Source organism: Amblyomma mixtum, chromosome 1 (assembly GCF_055824585.1).
Source record: "Amblyomma mixtum isolate Tamu chromosome 1, ASM5582458v1, whole genome shotgun sequence".
Lineage (NCBI taxonomy): Eukaryota > Metazoa > Arthropoda > Arachnida > Ixodida > Ixodidae > Amblyomma > Amblyomma mixtum.
Genome location: NC_143012.1, coordinates 256,033,129 through 256,053,844, shown reverse-complemented (window position 1 = coordinate 256,053,844; position 20,716 = coordinate 256,033,129). Strand labels below are relative to the sequence as shown.

Genomic DNA, 20,716 nt, shown 5'->3' with positions numbered 1-20,716 from the left:
ATTTCTCTGCAGTGTGTCACGCGTATGCCAGAGAGCCCAGCGTACTCTTCGCGGTGGATCATTCTTTCAGTACTCGACTCCGATGGTGCACATCGGTGAGGATAAATGGTGTTGGTAGTTGAAGCGTGCAAGATGCATCTGTTGCGCTCCGCTGTATGTATACTGTGAACGGTGGCGGCGAGGGTCTGGCAGTGCTCCAATTGCTTTCCATTGATGGCAGCAGGCGCGTGCTTATAAGCGCTACGCTCCAAGCATTGTCTTGGTCGTGTGCCGTACGTCCCGGGAAGTGTCCTCAGTCGTTCCCTGACCGTACATCGCGAGTCTTCCTTGCCTCTTGTGTGCCTTCAGCTCCGTGTAGCCGTCCACAAAGCCGGTGTCACAACTCCAGCGTCCGCGTCGGCTGCCGAAGGAGCGCTTGTAGAGGTGCCGGGAAGGGTCGGCCTTTGCACCTGATACTGGTCGCCAAAGCCGTCATGAGCATCGCGGGACTTTTGCTTAGGGCCATCGACGATGGAAAGTGCAGCTACCGATTCCTCAACATGCAGGCCTTTGTCGGAGCGATACACTTCACTGGCGGAGGGTGCCGTGTGAGCTCGCTCTGGGCCCCGCGGCCGTCTCATGGAGCTTCGCGGGATTGCCTCCGACCGCCGTTAGTTCGAGGTGCAGGCACGGGCTTTGAGGTGGCGGTCGCGAGGAGTTGACAGTCGGCTGAGGCACAGATGGAACAGCACGGCGGATAAGCTGGCCAACGGCAGGAGCAGGACGCGTATTGCGTGCTTTCTTATGAATGCATATCAGCAGCAATAGAGAATCCCGGGCTGCAGTCATCAGCGGTTAAGGTCAGTGGTGCGTTGCGCCGGGAACACGTTAGTTGAAGTTCGAGCCTGCGCTTCGAACGCTGGACGACCAGAATGCTTCATAGAATGCATAGAACACGCTTCGTGGCCACAGGCGCGTTCTTGGCAGTCGGTATACCGCTCGCTGCAAGGGATAGCCGGTGTAGAGCATACCCATTTCTGACCTTGGCTGCCGCGGCTGAAGCGTTCAGGTGACTCTTGGATAGCATCGGAAGAACCGGCGGCTATCGTGGCTGCATGCCGTGGGACGGTGATTTGCGCCCTGTTGCAGCAGCTGAGTTGCCTTGCGTACAAGAGCGGGTGGCGTGTCCTCCATATGTATCTGCACTTGCAAAATGGCCACGTGCGGCCTTGTACTAGACCGTTCGTGATGTACTTCCGCACAGCTGGCGGTGGTTGTCTGGCTACAGGCATCGAGAAGCTGCAGCTTGTCGTAAATGACAATGAGCTTCCTGATCTGTGTTCTGCCAACGAGATTGCATGCACACAAAGGGGTAGCAACTGCTTTCTCAAAGCTCTCATGAAAACTGCACCCCAGTCTGAGTTTCGATTGGTATCTGCGGTCCTGGTAATCGTTTGCCACGACTTGGCGGCACGGGGAAGCCACCGTTCAGCAAATGCCTCCTCGGACGTCCTCGGGGCAAGTATGACGGCGATATCCACGGCTGGCAAGTAGTGCGGCGATATCCACGGCTGGCACCCACAGATCTGGATGTGCTGGCAGCGTGTGACGGCCAACGGCAGCAGTGCATGAGGCAGCCAAGGTCTGCACCCGCTGAGACAGTGCGCTGATGGTCTGGACAATTCCAGCCGTGGAATCCTGTGCGCAATCTGCCAAGCAGGCCTGGCTGTCGTTTCCGGACGAAGTGGGGGGCCTGCGCGACCTTGTCGGGATGCCGTCGCGAGCAGCTTGACGAAGAGGCTTGTGCCACATCCTTGAACAGTGCGTCGGCATCTGATGCAGAAAGGCGGCATCCGCGAGTACGAGACTACACTGGGGGACAGTATACACGAGGCCCGGTAGCCTGAACTCTGCTATTTCGTCAACTGCGCCTGTGTAGGAAGGACCGAGAAGGATTGCCGGTCGTTACTTGGAACACCTTGCTTCAATGTGGCTTTCAGAACTGTGTGGGGATGGAATGAAATGCATCTGCTGAAGAATAGGACCTATTTACAGGCTGTCTGTCACGCAGGAGCTCAGTGATATCGAAGGAAATTTCATCACCTAAAGCGGGTCACATACCAGCAATGCGTCCAGTTGTTTCAAAGGTACCGGCTGATGTGGTTCTGCCAGGCACACCATTCAGTTGCTATCCATCTAAATTGAATATCGTCCTTACGTTTTAGCAGCAAAAAAAAAAAACACATGACAGTTACACCTGCGTTCACATGTACCGTTGCCGCGTTTCACTAAGCCAAAGTTTTCGCGCGAAGAGCTGGTGAAACCTTTCAAGATTCTACACTTCTTGACGTGAAGTCCTTGTGGATGACGTGTACTATATTTTTCTCTGAATGTTTCGCACGGCTAGCGGGGAAGCCTCTTCCTTTGTCGGCCTGCACAAGTTCACGACTTCACAACTCTTGTTTGTGTCCTCGAGGCGGGTTCCGTTATGCACAGACCTGAGGAGGCTATCCAGATTGCAGAGCAAGCTCCCTTTCCTTCGCTTCTGGTTCATATTCGTTAAATACTCTTCGATTTTGGGACAGGAACTTATGACCTGGGATTTTTGCCTGACAATGTAATTGGAAATTTAAGGTCGTGGGATCGAATCCCGGCCGCGTTTCGACTGAGGCGGGACGCAAAATACATGCTGTGCGGTGTCAGTGCGCGTTAGAGAACTCCAGGTGGTCGAACTTGCCTCAAAGGCCTAGACTACGGTGTCCTTCATGGTACATGTTCCAGATATGTCTTCAGATATATGTAGGCATCGCCCAGGACCTGAACTACCCTAGTTCCCTCTTGCCTGTCCTCGTTATATCTGAGCAACAGAGTTATTTGCCACTCACATTCCTCACGGACAGCAGCTTTATGCTGGCGATCCTGTCAGCTATAGGTTCGCAAGATGCTTAGACTTTCTTCAAGAGCGTGCTCGTAGCTGCAAATAGAAGATTGCCAGCGGTTAACTTAATCGCCTCATGATATCACCTGACTTGCTTGCTTTACCTGCTGTCGGCAAAGAAGGCCTCAAAATAGAGCACTTCTTCAGGCTGCTATCGTTGGTTGGTTTGGTGGGCGCAGCGGTTCTTTATTTGTTGGCACACTTCCCCGGTTTTCTGTCTCTCCAAACAGGCTCGGTCGTCTCACCGCGTTCCGTATGCACACGCATAATTAAATCGATGACTACGAAGCGTCCTCGCCGCTACGTTATTATAGGCTCGGGGCCGAACACCAACTGGCCCAGCTTTCTGCTTTAAATGCAGATTACGCGGTACCTGGTCGACCTTTCTGGATAAAGGATTCTCGCTAGTTTTAAGCTAATCATTTATCCATCGATTATTCTCGAGTTATTGTCGCCATTCAGCTACCGCCCGGGGGTACTGTGGCGATCAAAAGAAATGCGATCAGCGCGGCGCCTACGCGCACCGCTGTTCGCTTTTTTTTTTTTCATCGCGCTCTATGCATGGGTGGGAACAAAAAGGTGTCAGAGTCGCCCATGATCATAACTGCATCATGGGCGACTCTAGCATCTTTTTGTTGCCACTCGAGTGCAAGCGCATTGAAAAAAAAAAAAAATGCGAACAGCGGAGCGCGTAGGCGCCGCGCTGATCGCATTTCTTCGCATTTCTTTCATCGCGCTGATCGCCCCTGTACAGATAGCGGCACTCTCCGCAACAGTGGTGGTAGTGGGGAGGACGCTGTCTAATATACAACGAGATGGCGAGTCTCACTCCAACGAGATGGCATAACAAACACATTGCGTATGATTTACCGGCTTTGTACACACTCTTTTGTACCGGTTCTCTCGTCGTGCGCTTTATGTTCAGGCGATGTCTTGAATTCGGTTGTCACTATGCCTGTAGGGCATGAATGACTCTGACGAAGAAACAGCTCAAATCCAATGCGTGGGGCGAAAAATTCCGGCCGACATTATTTGGTAGATTATTTCTGTTTCGGAACATCGATCAGTGCTGAGTGAGTAGTTGAAGATAAGTCGCTGTACCACCGGAACCAGTGGAATAGCCAGAAATATTTTTCGGGGGTGTTATACACCGCCGTTAAAAAAAAAACAAACAAAAAACAAATAAAAATTGAGCTAACCTGCACCCAAACAATATCTTTTTCTAGTTTCGTTCACTGTGTAGGATGTTCACTGTGTTCGTCGTTACAACTGTAATATCTACATAAATATACGAGTGCACGCCGGACGCCGAGGACATGATTCGTAACGAACATTTATTTTCTCACAAAAAACACCCGCACGAAAAATCGCGGCTATTTGCAATATTTTCACATAATATAACATAACACAGAAGCTTTTGCTCTACAACGAAGTCAGCAACTGCGAACGAATTGCATTTATCAAAACTTCTACCCCATATGCATATGAACTTGCGCCGGGCCGAAGGGACGCTTAAAAAAAAAAAAAATTGGTATGGTTTTATTTGGTTTTACGTCCCAAAGCGATCGACTCAGGCTATGATCGTTTGAGGACAGTGCAAATGATGAAAAAGTAGGCTGACGTGAAAAGGTATGCTTAATTGCCTACAAATAAACGGAGTGTCATAAGTCGTGCGATGGCAAACAAGAGTGACTCCTTTCTACAATAACTTCCGCTTCCTGTCATAGAGCCGTGACAACGTATGTCAATCTTTTTGAGGTACTGTAAGGTGTCGTTATAGTACTGTAAGACACTGTTATGTAAATATTGGAAAGATAATGGTCCATGCTTTCGATGTGTAACAAAATCTTCGTTGTAAACGTTTTCCATCGCTCGCATGGAACAGTGAAGTCTGCCGTAGAAAACTCACGGGGAACGCTTTTGACGATAGCAAAAATATTAATAGCAAAAGAATGCAAGCATGTCGAAGGGAGATCTACGGATATATTGATTGTTACAGTGAAATCTTACAATATATGGTACAACTTCTTTCATAAACTCTTTCTCGCTCAAAAATGCTTTTGTCCAGAATTGTCGGGCATGTCCTTGCCTTTCCTTCCTACTTCCTCTACCTGTCTCTGCGCAGTGAAAGGACCGGGGTTACTTGCATACACGGCTGCACATATAGCTAGCCCATTTTGTTTTTTCTATTTTAAGTCGACTAATTATAAGGCTTCATGTGGCCAAGTCTGCTGATCCGACCGGGCACATAGCCAAGGGAAGGCACAAGCCTTTTGGCAGGGCTCTCGTTGGGCTTGCGCCGCCTAGCAACACTTCTCGTCCCCCCCTCCCCTTTTTTTGTTGTTGAAAATATTACCTTTGGGCCCCATCTAAAAAAATAAAAAGAAAGAATCCTGGCTACGTTCATGGACTGTGACCGCAGTAGACGCATGCCGGAGGTGCGGAATGCTCAAGTACGCAACAAAAGCTCGGTGTGGGCTAGTAATATCCAGGCTTTGTCAAAAATATACAGCTCAAGGGGTTTCCTTCCAAGCCGTGTAGCGGGACTCTCAAGCATATTTGACAGCCCCAATCTTGGGAGCGTTGAGGACCTAAGGGGCAACTACAGCACTTTTTTTAAAGAATTTCGCGATATTCAAGGATTCAAATCTATATAGGCTGTAGGTAAAGCATGCCAAGTATTTTTGCAATAGCATTTAAAATAGTGACGTAATCGACGATTGAATTGTGCGGTTCTTCTAAATGCACCGGTGGAATGCAGGGAAACAGCGTGACGTCAAGTTACCGCTGTCGTCAGCCACACCCTTCCCTGACTCGTTAGATGCTGCCAAACAACTCTCGGCAGGGTTAACCTTGAGTGGCGTTGGTTTTTTTTCCTTCAAAGCACGCGTTTGTGTGTTGGAAATATACCGATACCTTCGATGACGTCATCATGCGCCCCCCACTTGGCGTTTGTGCGCTGCGGAGAAGCTTGAAGGGCGCCCGGATTTTAATCGGCGATTACTTCACTATTTAAAGCGCTAGCCCAAAAAGACTTCGCATGCTTTACCTGCAAGTTTCACTCATTCGACCATCTTAAGATCGTTGATTTCTGAAATCTATGCAGTTTCCCTTTAAGTTCCTGGAGCGTTGATGACTTAGAGGACAACTTCACCGCTTTTTTTCAGAATGCTGCGATATTCAAGGATTCAAACCTGTACAGGCTGTAGGTCAGTTGCGCTAGCATTTAAAATAGTGACGTAATCGACGATTGAATTTTGCGCTTCTCCTCAAAGCAACAGAGCAGTGCGGGAAAGTTTGGTAGGAAAATATAGACTTCAAATTACCGCTACCGTCAGCCACACCATGCCGTGCCTTCTTGGATGTTGCCAAACGACGCTCGGCGAGCTTTGGCTTCGGCGGCATTGGTGTTTTTCCTTCAAAGCAAGCGTTTATGCGTTTGAAATATAACGGTACCTTCGATGGCGTCATCATGCACCCCCCACATGGCATATTGCGCTGCGGAGAAGCTTGAAAGCCGTCGCGATTTTCATCGCTGATTACGTCACCATTTTGAAATGCGAGCCCAAAAAGACTTCGCATGCTTTACCTGCGGGTTTCGCACATTCGACCCGTTTAAGCTCGTCGATTTCTAAAACCTATGCAGTTGCCCTTTAAGTTCCTGCCGCCTTCGTGTGATTGGGGTCCCTGAGTATGCAAGGGGAGCCGCTCTGCAGGGCTCAGCAGCAGACCCTTTCAAAGACTGTACGTACGCCTCTGCAGAGATGCATGTCAAGAACACTACATGAACTGATGTGTTCGAACTTCGCAGCACTCCATTTTATTTATTATTTCGGCACTCCGTTCCAACGCTGCTCTGGGCCGAAAAATCCCACATGGTGCTGCCGAAACGCTCTGCATGCGTTGCAGTCGCGTTGAGGCGGCGCTGTTCAGACTATAGTGCTGTATTCTAGAACCATTTTGTGGGAATGAATAGTATGTTTCGGTCAAGCAGCGGCTGCTACCGACACGGGCACCAGTGGCGCTTTCAGTATGTTCAGCCTCGAGCGTACGTCTCGTGTCAAACAACGCTGCTTGCTCAGGCGGTCCGCTGACATCACCACCTTCATCGCCTTCTATATCTATAAAGGATATATGTAGGGGTTGATTACACTCTGCGTATTTCTCTATCACCTGATCGATAGTGTGAATATGATCTATTGTCGAGTATCCTTTGCGAAAGCCTGCATGATCATTTGTCTGATTGAAGTCTAAAGGCCGGTTCGCATGCAAGCGACTGAGCGATTGAGCGACGCGTCGCAGCGAAAATTTCCAACTTGTTGAAACCTCGCCGCTCATCGCAGCGACAACTCAAAACAGGTTTTTTCGCGGCGGCGACAGGATTCGCTAGCATTTTCGCTTATTAGCGATTACCGTAATAAATACCTTGTAGGCAACGGGCAGTAAGCTGATCAGTCTGTAATTTTTCAAATCCTTGGCGTCTCCTTTCTTATGGATTAAGATTACGTTATCGTTCTTCCAAGCTTCTGGTACACTCGAGGTCGTAAGGCATTGCTTATACAGGGTGGCTAGTTTTTGTAGCACAATCTCTCCTCCGTCATTCAGCAGATCTGCTGTTACCTGATCCTCCCCAGCAGCTTTCCCCATTTTCATTGCTCCTAAAGCTTTCTACACTTCCTCCTCCGTTACTGACGGAGGACTCCCGACTCCCAGGGCTTTGCGGTACTGCCTTCGCTACTGTATAGATTTGTGTAGAAGTCTTCGGCTGCTTTAGTTATCTTATCCATATTGCTAATGACATTGCCCTCTTTGTCTCTTAACGAATACATCTGCTTTTCGCCTACGCATAGTTTACTCTTCACCGCTGTTATGCTACCTCCGTTCGGCTACCGATGCCTGAATCAAATCGCGCGCCTCTGAGGCTTCCCCCGAAGCTTAGCCGCATCGCCGCCAGGTGGCTTCGCGGTCAAAACAACGAGCGGCGCCGCTTCCTGGACGCAGGAGGAGCGGAGGCCGTGCTTTTCACCTACTCCCGAGATCAGCTGGCGCGGTTTCGGCGTCGTCGCGACGGCGGACACTTGCGGCCGTGTCTCCCGCCCATCACCCGGCGCCCTTTAGCTATGGCTCTCCGCAGCGCTTGCAAACGTGCCGTGTCAATGCGTGACTCCAGCGCCAAACCGTTCCGCGCACCGACGATGGCTCGTGGTAAGCCGCGCGCCGCGATCGCATTGCGGCCGGGTGCTCGAAGACAGTTTGCCGCCGTTTCACGGCACTTCTCTGAGCATGCCAGTGTTTGCGCGCCTTTGGCGGCAAGACGCCGGGTGGTGTCACGAGTGACACGAAAGTGGCATTTTTCTCTCTCTTTTCGCAGCCGACACCTCTGCAGTTTGTGATGGCAGTATTCCAAGGTGGTGGGACATACTGTTGACGACCGACTGCGTCTGAACGGCGGCGAGATCGCAGCGGGTATGTGGATTACCACCTCGCTCTCCTCTGCCGGGTGAGCGCCGTCCTTATATCGAGACATGCAGCAGGCGAGGATCGATGCATGGCGCGAACGCGCGGCCATGGGCGCGGTGTGTTGAAATCGTGTTGACGGAATCGACCGCGACCTTTCCCTCCAAGCGTGTTTTTTTTCTTCTTCTCCTTCGTCTCCCGCGGCAAGCAATTGCGTAACCTACGTGTTCGAGGCGATCAGTGCTTCTCCGCGCTTGCCGCTGTCACTGGGATAACTCGCTCGTAATTGGAGCTATATATTCGCCCAGCGGCGCGCGCATCCTGGCGCGGCCGTGGTGGCTCTTCTGGTGGCGCGTGTTTGAAGGCCACGTGCGCTGGCGCATCCACATGTAAACATGCCGGGCGTTGACGAGCGCTCTTCGCTCCGGCTCCTCCGTGACCGACCCCCGTCCGCTGTCCATCCATTGTTTCGATCGCTGATTTCGCCTCATTGTATAAATGCAGTCGCGTTTTTCGTTTTGATTGTGCCCTACTTTGAAAATTTTCGTGGCAGCTTGCCGGCGGTTTTCAATACGCGCTGCCTTTACAAAATGCCCTCGTCCTTTTCGATACAACTGTGCAGTCTTCTAATTATCACTGGTCATAAGGCACGTAGCGTGCTCTTCGCGGCAAAGCACGCCTGCGATGTAAAGAAGCTGGGCTATAGGCAGGTATCTGGCAAAACGCGTGCTGGCTTCCTTAGATCGAAAAGGTGGTTCTTTCATTTCTACGTCGGTAATAATAAAAAAAAAAACGTAGTCATCAGGTGTGCGCATAAATGGCCCACAACCTTCACTCTTTAAAATCCTTTTAGTAGGAACTAAGCATGGAAACAGGATTGTTGTACTATGCGAACAGAATTGGCATAGATTAGTCGGGTTCCCGTTACTGCATGCCAGTAAGCAGGCATCGCTGCATACCGTAGGCTCTAGATATCAATGCTTTGCAGTTGTCTATGTGTATGTCTTTAATATATATGAAACCTCAGCATATATATATACTGGATAAACTATGCCTTGATCATATCGTAGCATATATATGAAACATCTGACCTTCAGAGTCTGTCCCTGCAATAAGATTTAATTTTGGTGTTATTCAAATTGAATTTTACAATTCTGAATTGCACCAAAAGAAAGTTATTTAATCAGCGTTTCTCGATGCTATTGCCTGCAATATCAACACATTTGTTCATGCGATAGATCCACCTTTCAAAACACCTTTCGAAATCGCTCTTTTATAAATTTTGCAACTCACTGCTTGTGGCAGCAGTGACTTCATTTCTGTCAATAAACACTTTGCCGCAAAGAAAGCGCTTCACATATGCGGGATGAGCCTAGAGTCACCAGCAGCAAGGTCCAGGTAATATATAATTCAGATGGGCTGTTGCGATGCTCCTTGATGTTTTCAGGCACCATCACAGGGAGCAATTCACATAGACGGTTGCTACCCTTGTTTTATTGTCACTGAATGGTATGGTAGTGATGATCTCTCAGGTTGAGAAAGTAGTGCACGTCACTAATGGTGGGCTTTCATGAGGGGGCAGTCTCCCTTCTTCACAACATTGATTGTTGCTTAGTTTCTGGATCCACTCTCTAAAAACACATTTTGTTACAAGTAACATTTTTAATGAAGTTAAGTTATTTTCTACTATCAGACGAATGCGGAAGCGTGTGGCAAATGTTAACTCAAGCAGTATTTCCTTTAGGTTTCAAGATAGGGGGAACCTGGAGTGCTGATTCCTTTGTGAGGTTGAGCATTCATGTGGGATGCGTGAGGTTGATCTTTTTCAAATGTTGAAAGTATCCATGAGCCTCTTCACAGTTATGTGCAGTTTAGTACTTCTTGCTTGAATTTCTGGATGGCAGGACTACAGCGGAGGCCTAGTGGTTTGAGCATCTGCCACATATGCAGTTGATGCTGGGTTCGATCCCCAGTGCCACTGGGTAGCGACCAGTTTCCAATGGGTACAAACTTTCCTCTGGCCTGGTGCTAAGTTTCCCTCAGGTGAAATGCTTTGAAAACGAGTCTTTGACCCACTCGTGTGCAGCAGAAAAACATCTTGCACCATGGTGCTGTTTGGCCAAAGATGAGCTTTTGTCATTAAAGTTAATCATCATCGTCAGTTTCTCAATGGCAGTAACATATTTTGAAGGTGGTGCAAAAAGGAACAAGGACATAGAAGGCACATAAAAATGACAGGGCTGATGTCACTTTCAACTAAGTTTTGTTGTTTGTATGTGTGTGCCTTCATGTAAGACAACAGAGCCATGTCACAATTCCATCTCAACAATGAAACTCAGTTGCAAATGGCACCAGTCCTCATGTTTTTGTGCTCTATCTGTGTTTTTGTTCCATATTATGCAGTCTTCAAAATGCATAACTGTGAACTAGCCCAAACCACAGTGTTACTCAATGGCTGCAACATTTGCATCATCGGTTGAGCATTGAAGATATATGCGGCATTCTTCATCTATGGTTTACAATTGCCCCCTTTGGAATCACTAGAGACGCTTGAAAATCATGGTCTTGTATGGAGGTTCATTCTTAAGGTGCTGTTGAAGCTTCACGAGTGACTTAATAGGACTGAGATCGCAGTGAAAGTAATACATGATTAGCCATCTTTGCTTGTTTCATAACATCTAGGTAGCCCTCGCACTGGCTGCATCTTTACATTTCTAGCCGTTATGTTTACCTGGGAAGGAAGGAAATGTGAAGCGTTTGTACCTCTAAGGTGGCATAGATGCATCTCTCTAGAGCTATATTATAATAGAAGAAATTTACGCAGTAAGATTTATTTTCAAAGCCCATAATTATTTTCGAAGCCGCTCTATGAATTCTCCAGCATCATTTGTTCGGAGATGGTAAAAAGTGACAGGGCCTCTGACACAGTGCCATTGTAATCAGGACAGCCTGATTCAAGGCAGGATTTGTGTCCAGAAACGAACAAATGGAGGTGATGGGGAGGCCTCCAGCAGTGACCTGTGTTCAGGTATGAGGTGCTCTGAGCATCTAGACTTCTCCGAGGATTACTAATGCTAACTTATATGTCTTCTACGATTGCTTGAATACATTATAGTAAGTAAAACTTCGCTAATTCGATCCCAGTTAATTTGAAAAACTGGATAAGTCGGACAGCCCGTCCAATCCCACCAACCATGTACTATTCTACGGTGTGAAACTCTCGTTTGTTCTGAGGAATACTGCAATGCTTTGGCTAATTTGGTCAGGTGATGGGGTTCGCATGGAAATCACAATTTTGAACCGCAATTAAAATTTGGCTGTCCAGCGCAGGTTGCTACTTACCGTATCGCGTGTTGCGGAAATAGACGCGCCCCGTAAAATGCTTCTTTCAGCTAAACGGGCTCATTGTTCGAGCTCAAATTTCACATAGAAATGGCATTTGGTCGGCAGAATTGTTTAATACCACGTTTGCTTGGGGTACTTACCTGATTCGAACAGAATAAGTCAGATATTCACATCGTCTGCGGCGACGACGAAGGAAATTAAGCTGCTCCGTCAGCTATCGCACCGGTGGCGCCATCTCTTTTGTTGGTCGTGAACAACCAGCAAAGGAGGGGGTTTTAGGGGGTTTGAAGACGCTCTTTTAATTGGTTTTTTTTGATGCTCACAGAAAACTTAGCTTGGCAAAACTTAGTTTTCAGCAAGCTAAGTTTTCTGTGAGCATTAAAAAACCAGTTGAAAGAGCATCTTCAAACCCCCCAAAACCCCCTCCTTTGCTGGTTGTTCACGACCAACAAACGAGATGGCGCCACCGGCGCGATAGCTGACAGAGCAGCTTAATTTCCTTCGTCGTCGCCGCAGATGATGTGAATATCCGACTTATTCTGTTCGAATCAGTAAGTACCCCAAGCAAACGTGGTATTAAACCATTCTGCCGACCAAATGCCATTTCTATGCGAAATTTCAGCTCGAACAACGAGCCCGTTTAGCTGAAAGAAGCATTTTACGGGGCGCGTTTATTTCCGCAACAGTCAATATATGGCTGGAAATGAATGCTGTACTGTGTAGAAATTGGAAATTCCATTTGGAAGACCACTTTTACTGTCTGGGAAGAGAAACGTTCAGCTGCAAGTTTTCCAGCTTGGAGCAAGAGTATTCACCATGATGACCAGAAATGACCAGTTCCAACCAGACTTTTCCTTGTTCTGGCTGGAATTGTGTTTTCTTGAGATACTTAATGGACGAACAGACATACGCATGCTTTTTGATTGGACAGAAAATTATTGATGTGGAGCCCACATTTGCAGCAGCAGTGACCGAATGGCACAGCATCCACTCTGTACGCAGGGGCCACTGGGTTCAAATCATGGTACCAGTGGGAATTCCTTTTTACAATGGCTGCAGGCCTCAGGTTCCCTCGGTGAAACACTTGGAAATAGTACTGAAGAGCTACAACAAGTTAGGCGTGTTGGTGTAGACTCATGCTTAAAAAGCAGTGCCAACAAGACAAAAGCACGGAAGACAAAGAGCACAAAGTGGAAACAGTGTCACCCAGCCTATGACCGAACTTCTCACTTTTTGCATCAGCTCTTTATCACTAAAATACTTGTGCAAGCTGGAAGTTTCTTTACTTGAGCAAAACCATCCTTGTTCTGAGGGCAAGTAGATTTATTGAAATCTACTGAAATTTTGACCAGTAATGAGACGACAAACGAAAAATATATAACGTGAAGATATCATTGGTTCTGGAAGGTAAAAATTTTTCAGTTATAAATGTAGGAAATTTTGGCTGGAAATGATTGATACTCTAAATAGAAGCTTGCACTGTTCCCACTTGAAACAAGTCTTGAAATATGTGGGGCTCCATACAGCGGTGGTGTGGTTATAACTATAATGGATGCCATTTTTGGTTCTTTAACATAGCTATGACAGGAAGCATTGTTGCTAAAGTGAGGAAGACCTTGCCTGGTCATTAGTTCTAATTAGGTCTTTTTTAGGCATCAAAAATGGCCTTAATTTTAAATGAACACATCTACAAATATCGTTATGTGTGAAAAAAGGCAAATGTAACTTCATGTACTCTTAGACAAGTCGTATTAATTTTGATTTTTGCTAATTATAAAGGAACAACAACAAAGATATTGTCTACTTTTGAACTTCTTACCTATGAATTGATAACAATGTTGACCTACAAAATATTGGGGCCTTTGGTGGGTTATTTTGTGATGTAGGAGTTGACAGAATAACTTGTAGTGTAATCCAAGTGGCCGCAGAAAAAGAGAACTTTTCGTTGACAAGGTACCACTAGTGCAGTAAGACGTCGTTAAGAGTAACAGAGTGGATTCCAAGAGAAGGCAAGCGTAGCAGGGGGTGGCAGAAAGTTAGGTGGACAGATGAGATTAAGAAGTTTGCGGGGATGCGGTGGCCGCAACTGGCCAAGGACAGGGTTAATTGGACAGACGTGGGAGAGGCCTTTGCCCTGCAATGGGTGTAGTCAGGCTGATGATGATGACGATTATGAAATGAAACATTCCATGTTATTTTGAGGCATTTTGGAATAAGGCATTAAAGGTGAAAAATTTGCATCCCGCCCTGAAATCGCATTTTTTAGTTTGGAGCACATAAACTTTTTGTGCTTTGTTAATTTCACACAATAGCAAATTTGTAGAGCTTCTTCACTGCAAGCACTAAAGCATTTGCTTACTGTCCTTAATGATGTAAATAATGTGCTGCTTCCGGCTAAAATTGGTGTTTATGCAAGGACTATAGTATTCATAAAGTGTAACAACCCATACACGTACATGGTGTCTGTCAGAAGCATAGGACTCAAAGTTTATCATGGGTCATGCCGCACGGCTAATGCATGTCTTCTTTAGATAACAGATGCTAGCTGTTGTATCTGTAGCAGCTAGAAGGCTTCAGTGCTGATGTGGATGCTTCATTATCATCATTTTTGTAATTGCAAGCTTAAATGAAAAGGTATACCCGCCAACGTTTTGGCCAAAGTGAAGGCAGGGTCCTTCACTTCAGCCTTCCTGTCTAAGTGCACAGCAGCTTTGCTTGCCATGTGTTGTTCTTGAAAAAGTGAATGAATTCTTGTAGTTGGCAGCAGCAACATGAAAATTTAAAATAAAATGTCCCGCTATCGCATGTTTCACGGGACTGCAGAAGAACCCCCCCCCCAAGCACTTTGGTGTTTTCTTGTAAGCGCAATATATACTTCTCTGGAATTTATTAGGTTTTGTGCCTCTCATAATCGTTCGAACGTCCAAAATGCCTTGCGATGGCTTTCCGCATCTTGCCTGATCAGCGCTGTCCGTGGAAGGGAGGCAGCAGAGAGGAGGATGCGCACGAAACGGGGAAGTTGCGGCACGCATGCGCTTGTGTGCTATTTTCGTAGAGGCCGCTTTAATCGCACTCTGTGCTCTGTTGAAATTATGCAGCCTCGTCTCTTAATAAGCAGTTGACAGAAATCGCGCAACCACATCTTGCATAGAGTTCCCGCGCATCGTCTACCGTGGCATAGTTTCGTTTTTGTGCCTTTGATTGTTAGTGCTCCCTTCGCAACGGTGTTGGAACTGCACCAACAACCGCAGCAAAATTCATGCCGTACGTAAGCTTACGTGTCATCTGCATAGACGCAGAGCGCTGAAAGCCATTGACCACGGTGATAGTCAATTGCGCCGATATGGAGTGTGAGGCCTGCTTTGGCCAGCGTGCCGTCGATGATCAGCGCACGCTAAACATGGAAGACTCTTTGCTAAGCTTCGAGAGTGCACACCACGTGCCTTCCGTAGTTGATACCCTTTTTATTTGTTTTATTTTTATTTTTAGATAGCCAGCACCATCTCTCGAAAAGGTTGACAAATTGTCAGTGAGAAGCAGCTGGTGAGTCTAAGGAAGCTGCAGGAGACGTGAGGGCATTGACAGGAGTGTGCGCGAGCGAAAGTTGTGCGAACGGTATTCATGCCCCGAAAACAAGATTGCAGTGTTCTGGTCTCAGTAATTTATAAGCTTTTTTTTCTTTTTCATTGCATCTTGGAAATGGGCTTTATGTTGATCATAAGTAGGCTTGATACTCTGTCATTTGCACAGTGAAATATTTTTGAGCATTGAGGACTGGTGTGCATCGTGTACTCTATATTTTTATTGATGGTTTAGGTTGGTTGGTTTATGGGGTTTAACATCCCAAAGCGACTAAGGCTATGAGAGACGCCGTAGTGGAGGGCTCCGGAAATTTCGACCACCTGGGGTTCTTTAACGTGCACTGACATCGCACAGTACACGGGCCTCTAGAATTTCTCCTCCAAAGAAATTCAACCGTCGCGGCCGGGATTGAACCCGCGTCTTTCGGGTGATATTTTTATTGAATGACAAGTTAGTCTCACTTTCCTGTGTCCGGCTTCCCGGTCTCCGTGTTCGCTCATTTTTATCCGTCGATCTGTCCGTTCATTCAGTGCACCTCGCATACCCCTGTCCTGCAGCTGTGCTTACTCCGCCCACAAGACGTTGGGCGTCTGACATCGTGAGGTGGGCATACATACCGCATAAAGCTATCACTGTAATGCGTGAATTTCAGTGAGAGCCCTCACTAATACAGGTCTCAGGTCACCTGGATTACAGAGGAGCACATTTGTATTTATAAGCGTAGATCGTACCATCGCAGAATACGTGAGTCATTTATGAAAACAGTGCACCATGCATTTACAGTAAGTATTCGAATCATAGCACAGATTAGCCAGCAAGCTTTTAGAGGGATGCATTTTCAGTGCCCATGTGGGACATATGAACACTTCAGTCGCTTCCCCTTCACAAGTATGCGTGCACCAGGTGACATTGCATGCTGTTTTAAATCTAGTGCATACACATTGTCTACAATGCGTTGCAAAGCCAACTGAGGGGGATCTGGAGCATCTGCGGAGCATGGCGTAGGCCAGCAGAACATTCGCTAAAGCATTGTTGTGACCACGATGCAGAAATAGCGACATGCACGAGCTGCAACGCCCTTACAAACTTAAAGAGGACATGATTTGTGACAAGCTTGTTGTGTAAACATTGATGGGGCCGGTTCTACAGAAAGAAAGCAGCTAAACAGGAGAGAAGTAAGAAAGGTGTGAGACTATTCCAAGTGCGTATGGCCAATACCACTAATTCAAAACGCACAGCAATCCGTTTGTTATATACCTTTGTGACCAAACCCAATTCCATCGCAACCAAGGTACATGGACCTTGCCACAACCACCAGCACCAAAGGCGTAGACTTCTACTAAACAATAATTAAGGGTGGGCGTGCGGATCAAATTGTGAAAATCTCGAAAGAAAAAAAATCGATTTTAAAAAGCATCAGATTTGGTGTCTATAGCATCTTTTTAATCACATCCCGAAAATTCTTTCTCGAAAACAGCCCAGAAGTTACTTGAAAAAACATTTTTGTGACTACAGGTAGCAAAAAACTGGCTGAAATCTCCATAAAAGTGCCAGTTTCTTCAAAACTGTTCTTTGACCTCACTGCCCTGCTTGCAGAAAGCATGGCATGACAATGGCATCACGGATTTTTATGTGGTTTGTTGCATTCTGTTGCGTGATAAATTTTTTTATGTGGTGACATTTCTCTATTTCTGAATTACTTTCTCATTTTTTCAATCTGTGACGAATTTTATATGATGGTAATGAGTGTATTATGCAAACATGGATGTAACATTCTGTGCCAAAAAAATTGAGCTGCTAAAAACATTTGTAGAATGTCACTGCATCGACCATTCCTTGAGGTAAAGCTTAAAAATGACTGCAGGCTCCTACCATGTTTCGTTATCATGCCAAGTTTTTTGAAAGTTTGATATAGGAATGAAGCATATAAAAATTTATAATGTCAAGACTATTTAAGATATTTCAGTGAAATTTATATTTAAGCATTAAGTGGACTTCCCACTAAGCATGTCAAATTTTGTTGCTCAACTCCAAGAAATGAAAAATTTCACCTCTGATCCTCGCGTCCGCCCGTAATAAATATGTGGTAAAAGCAGCGTATAAATTTTCTTGTTACTGCAAGTTAGTTCGTTAATATTCCAACTGGTGACGCTATGTACTTTGAAAAGTAAAGCAAGATAAACAAAAAGATGACGTTGGCAAGGTGGGTCATGTATGGTACACACTTGGGAATGCTGCCACAATTGCGATGTGACAGCCGAGTTTCTGTTATATAGATTTGTCTGAGAGCTTGAGTGGGACTACTGGCGCACAAAAAATGTAGCAGCTGGGAAAACGCAGCAACCAAGAACGTAACAGCAGGGCTGTACTATATGACTAGATATTTGCAGAATCCCGGTATCTGTTTTGCTGCTGAGGCACAAAATTGTGGTGTCAGCGTCCTGAATATTAGAGAGATCTGTGATGCCTGTGTGACATATCTATGACAGTTTTGATGTTAGTAAACATTTGGCTTCTGATGATAATTGTCATGATGCCCTTAAATGCTTCTGGCTTTCGAATTTCTGGTATTGTCAGCACCATATATAACACGACCCTGCTTGAGGCCTTTCTTTTTCTTGGCTAAACTTGAATTGTTTAGCAAAGATTTCATGCAGCTTCATCGCAAAGAGTAGAGAGGCCACCATTACCACAAATGTGCCCGAAAGCTTCGATTGCGCGCTACCATAGCCATGAACCAGAAATTCAGAACAGTGGGTGAAGCGATGCCCACATGAATGTCGCAGCCAATGATGTAGATGCTGCTGCTATAGCTGTGTCAGCCGGTGTTGCTCAGCAAACGGCAGTCATGCTCTAAGGCCAACTTTCAATGCAGAATGCACATAACGGCTTAGGCTTGGAGTTTTCCAGCAGAAATTTCAAATAGGGCCTGCAGTTTGAGCCCTTGTAATAACTAGAAAAAATGAACCTATGTGGTCTCAACTACTATCTCTGTAAAGTTCAGCCTTATAAGAATCTAAAGGTGCAGTTTACAGGCTGCTAGTTGCAATTGCATTACACTGACAGGCTGACTGAGATGAGCTGGTAATAATGAAAATGCACATTTTGAGCCCTTTCCTCGGTGGCTCATGAAGAATGCTATGTAGTGATGCAAAACTATCGGAAAATTGACTGTCGATAGTATCGATAGTTTCTTTGAAACTATTGATAGTGTAAAAAAACTATTGATAGTGCTACTATCGATAGACTTTCGACAGTATTATCGATAGTCTACTATCGATAGTAATACTGTCGATAGTATTACTATCGATAGTATTACTATCGATAGTGTTGCTATCGATAGTACTACTAGCGATAGGACCGCTATCAATAGCAAGACTATCGATAGTGAAACTGTTGATGGTAAGACTATTGATAGTAACAATATTGATATTATGCATTTGTTGGCCTGCGATATAACCAAAACAATTGAGATACCTCATTAGTTTGACGGAATCATGAGGCTTAATGTCCGAAAGAGACTCAAGCTATGAGGGATGCCATAATAGAGGTCTCTGGGTAAATTTCGACCAGCTGTGGTTCTTTAACGTGCACTGGGACAGTTCGGAAAAATACCTGGAACTGCATCCGATGAAAGAGCAAGCACTGGGACACTTTGAAAAATACCTGGAACTGCATGCGATGAAAGAACAGCATAAGTTGTGCTGGCTTGCTGACGTAACCACTGTAGAAATGGTTTTCGCACACATACTTCGCAACTTCGCACGCTAACATTTTATCCAGCAACTTTACGTAGGGAACGTCTGCAGAGCTCGGTGACGCGTAGGCTGCGAAAACGGGCGAGTCCTATCAGTTATTCATACCATCACCTCCATACCACGCGCTCGGGAAACCAAGTTTAGGATGCAGTGGGTCTGCGTGGTTGATTTTATAGTATCGATAGTACTATATATAAGAAGTATTATCGATACGGCTATCGATACTACTATCAATAGAACTATCGATACTACTATCGATACTACTATCGATACTACTATCGATACTACTATCGATAGTACTATCGATAGTACTATTGATAGTAGTATTGATAGTAGTATCTATAGTAGTATCGATAGTACTATCGATAGTTTTGCATCACTAACGTTATGCCTTAGCGCACCTTGGTTTCTCCACCTCTTCTGTACTCTTGTTCTCTCATCGCTTGGCTGTTTGCAACACGCTAAAACATGCACCATGCATTAGGTGCATGATATTTTAGCGTGTCTAATTTCATGTTGTACAGCAGACAGATTCAATGGGAGTGAATCTGAGTGCTAGTTTGTTTTCGTTTCATTGAGCTGAATGTTCTTCACTGGATTCATGAAAATAAGATTGCCATTGTATTTAACTGTGAAATTGCTGGGCCTAGCTGGGCAGAGAAAGTACGGCTATTATAAAGTACGGAAACTATGGCAGCCATGTTTTTCTGGCTGGAATGCACGCCACTTTCATGCAACATGGTGGTCGTGCATTGCGTGGTTGATTGTTTTGTTGTGAAATGGTCGCAATATCACCAGTCTGAATCATTGCTATCTTAGCTATACAGGGTACTATGATATTTCATCACAGAAAGCAAACTCAGAATCATCGTTCTTGATTGGAGCCATTTAGTCGGCAGGCCTCGATTCCGTCCTTTGAAACCACACAAGTGTTGCACTGCTTAGTGCAAGGGTTACTGATTGAAATGATTTTTGAATGGCTCTTTAAAGAGCTGGGCCCAGAATGTGAGCTATGAGCTGCTTTTGATTGTGTGCAAACCTGACTGTGCCGTCCTGGGTGTTGCAGGGTGGCTGGCGCGTTGGGTGGCAAGAGCGTGTGACCGTGGCTGCCAGGGAGGAGCCGCCTGCAATGCCGTTCATAGAGGACGACCTGCTCTGGTGCCCCAACACTGACGGCAAGATGGTCGACCTCTCATGCCTGGTAACTCACACCACTACCCACCCGCATCTTGGCCACCTTGGCCACCTGCCTTTGGGTGTGGAGCCCATGTCGTGATAGCATTAGGAGGGTCATGAAAGCAAAAACTGTCCGGCGGCATTGGTGTCGATGTCTGTGGGAAGCCTCTACCTGTTAAGGTTAGTCAGCCGATCGCAGTGGGCCCAGTCTGCTCATGTTTATTCTAAACAGTGTGGATTATCAGGAATAAATTTATGGCAGTCATACCCATTGCTACAATTTAGTGTAGGTGTTCATATTTAATTTAGTACCAAGGATATGTGCAAAAGATGTGACATGCTGACTGAAATGCATTCCTAGTCGAAAAGAATTTTTTGAAAAATGTAGCAATATGGTTGGTTCCAATTAGTTTCTAGCCTGTTCTGGTTATGTTTTTGGAAGTTCAGTGTTTTGTTTTCTCATTTCTTTAAATCACTAAGT

At 46.0% G+C, this 20,716-nt stretch overlaps 1 protein-coding gene across 1 annotated transcript in view; it reads left to right on the top strand.

The window, feature by feature from the left end:
- Positions 1–20,716, top strand: part of LOC149371523 (uncharacterized) — a 190,243-nt gene that overhangs the window by 3,926 nt on the left and 165,601 nt on the right. The window contains exon 2 of the mRNA XM_089565782.1: positions 20,126–20,260. Within this exon, the coding sequence (XP_089421908.1) occupies positions 20,126–20,260 (135 nt within the window). The remainder of the gene's footprint in view (positions 1–20,125; positions 20,261–20,716) is intronic.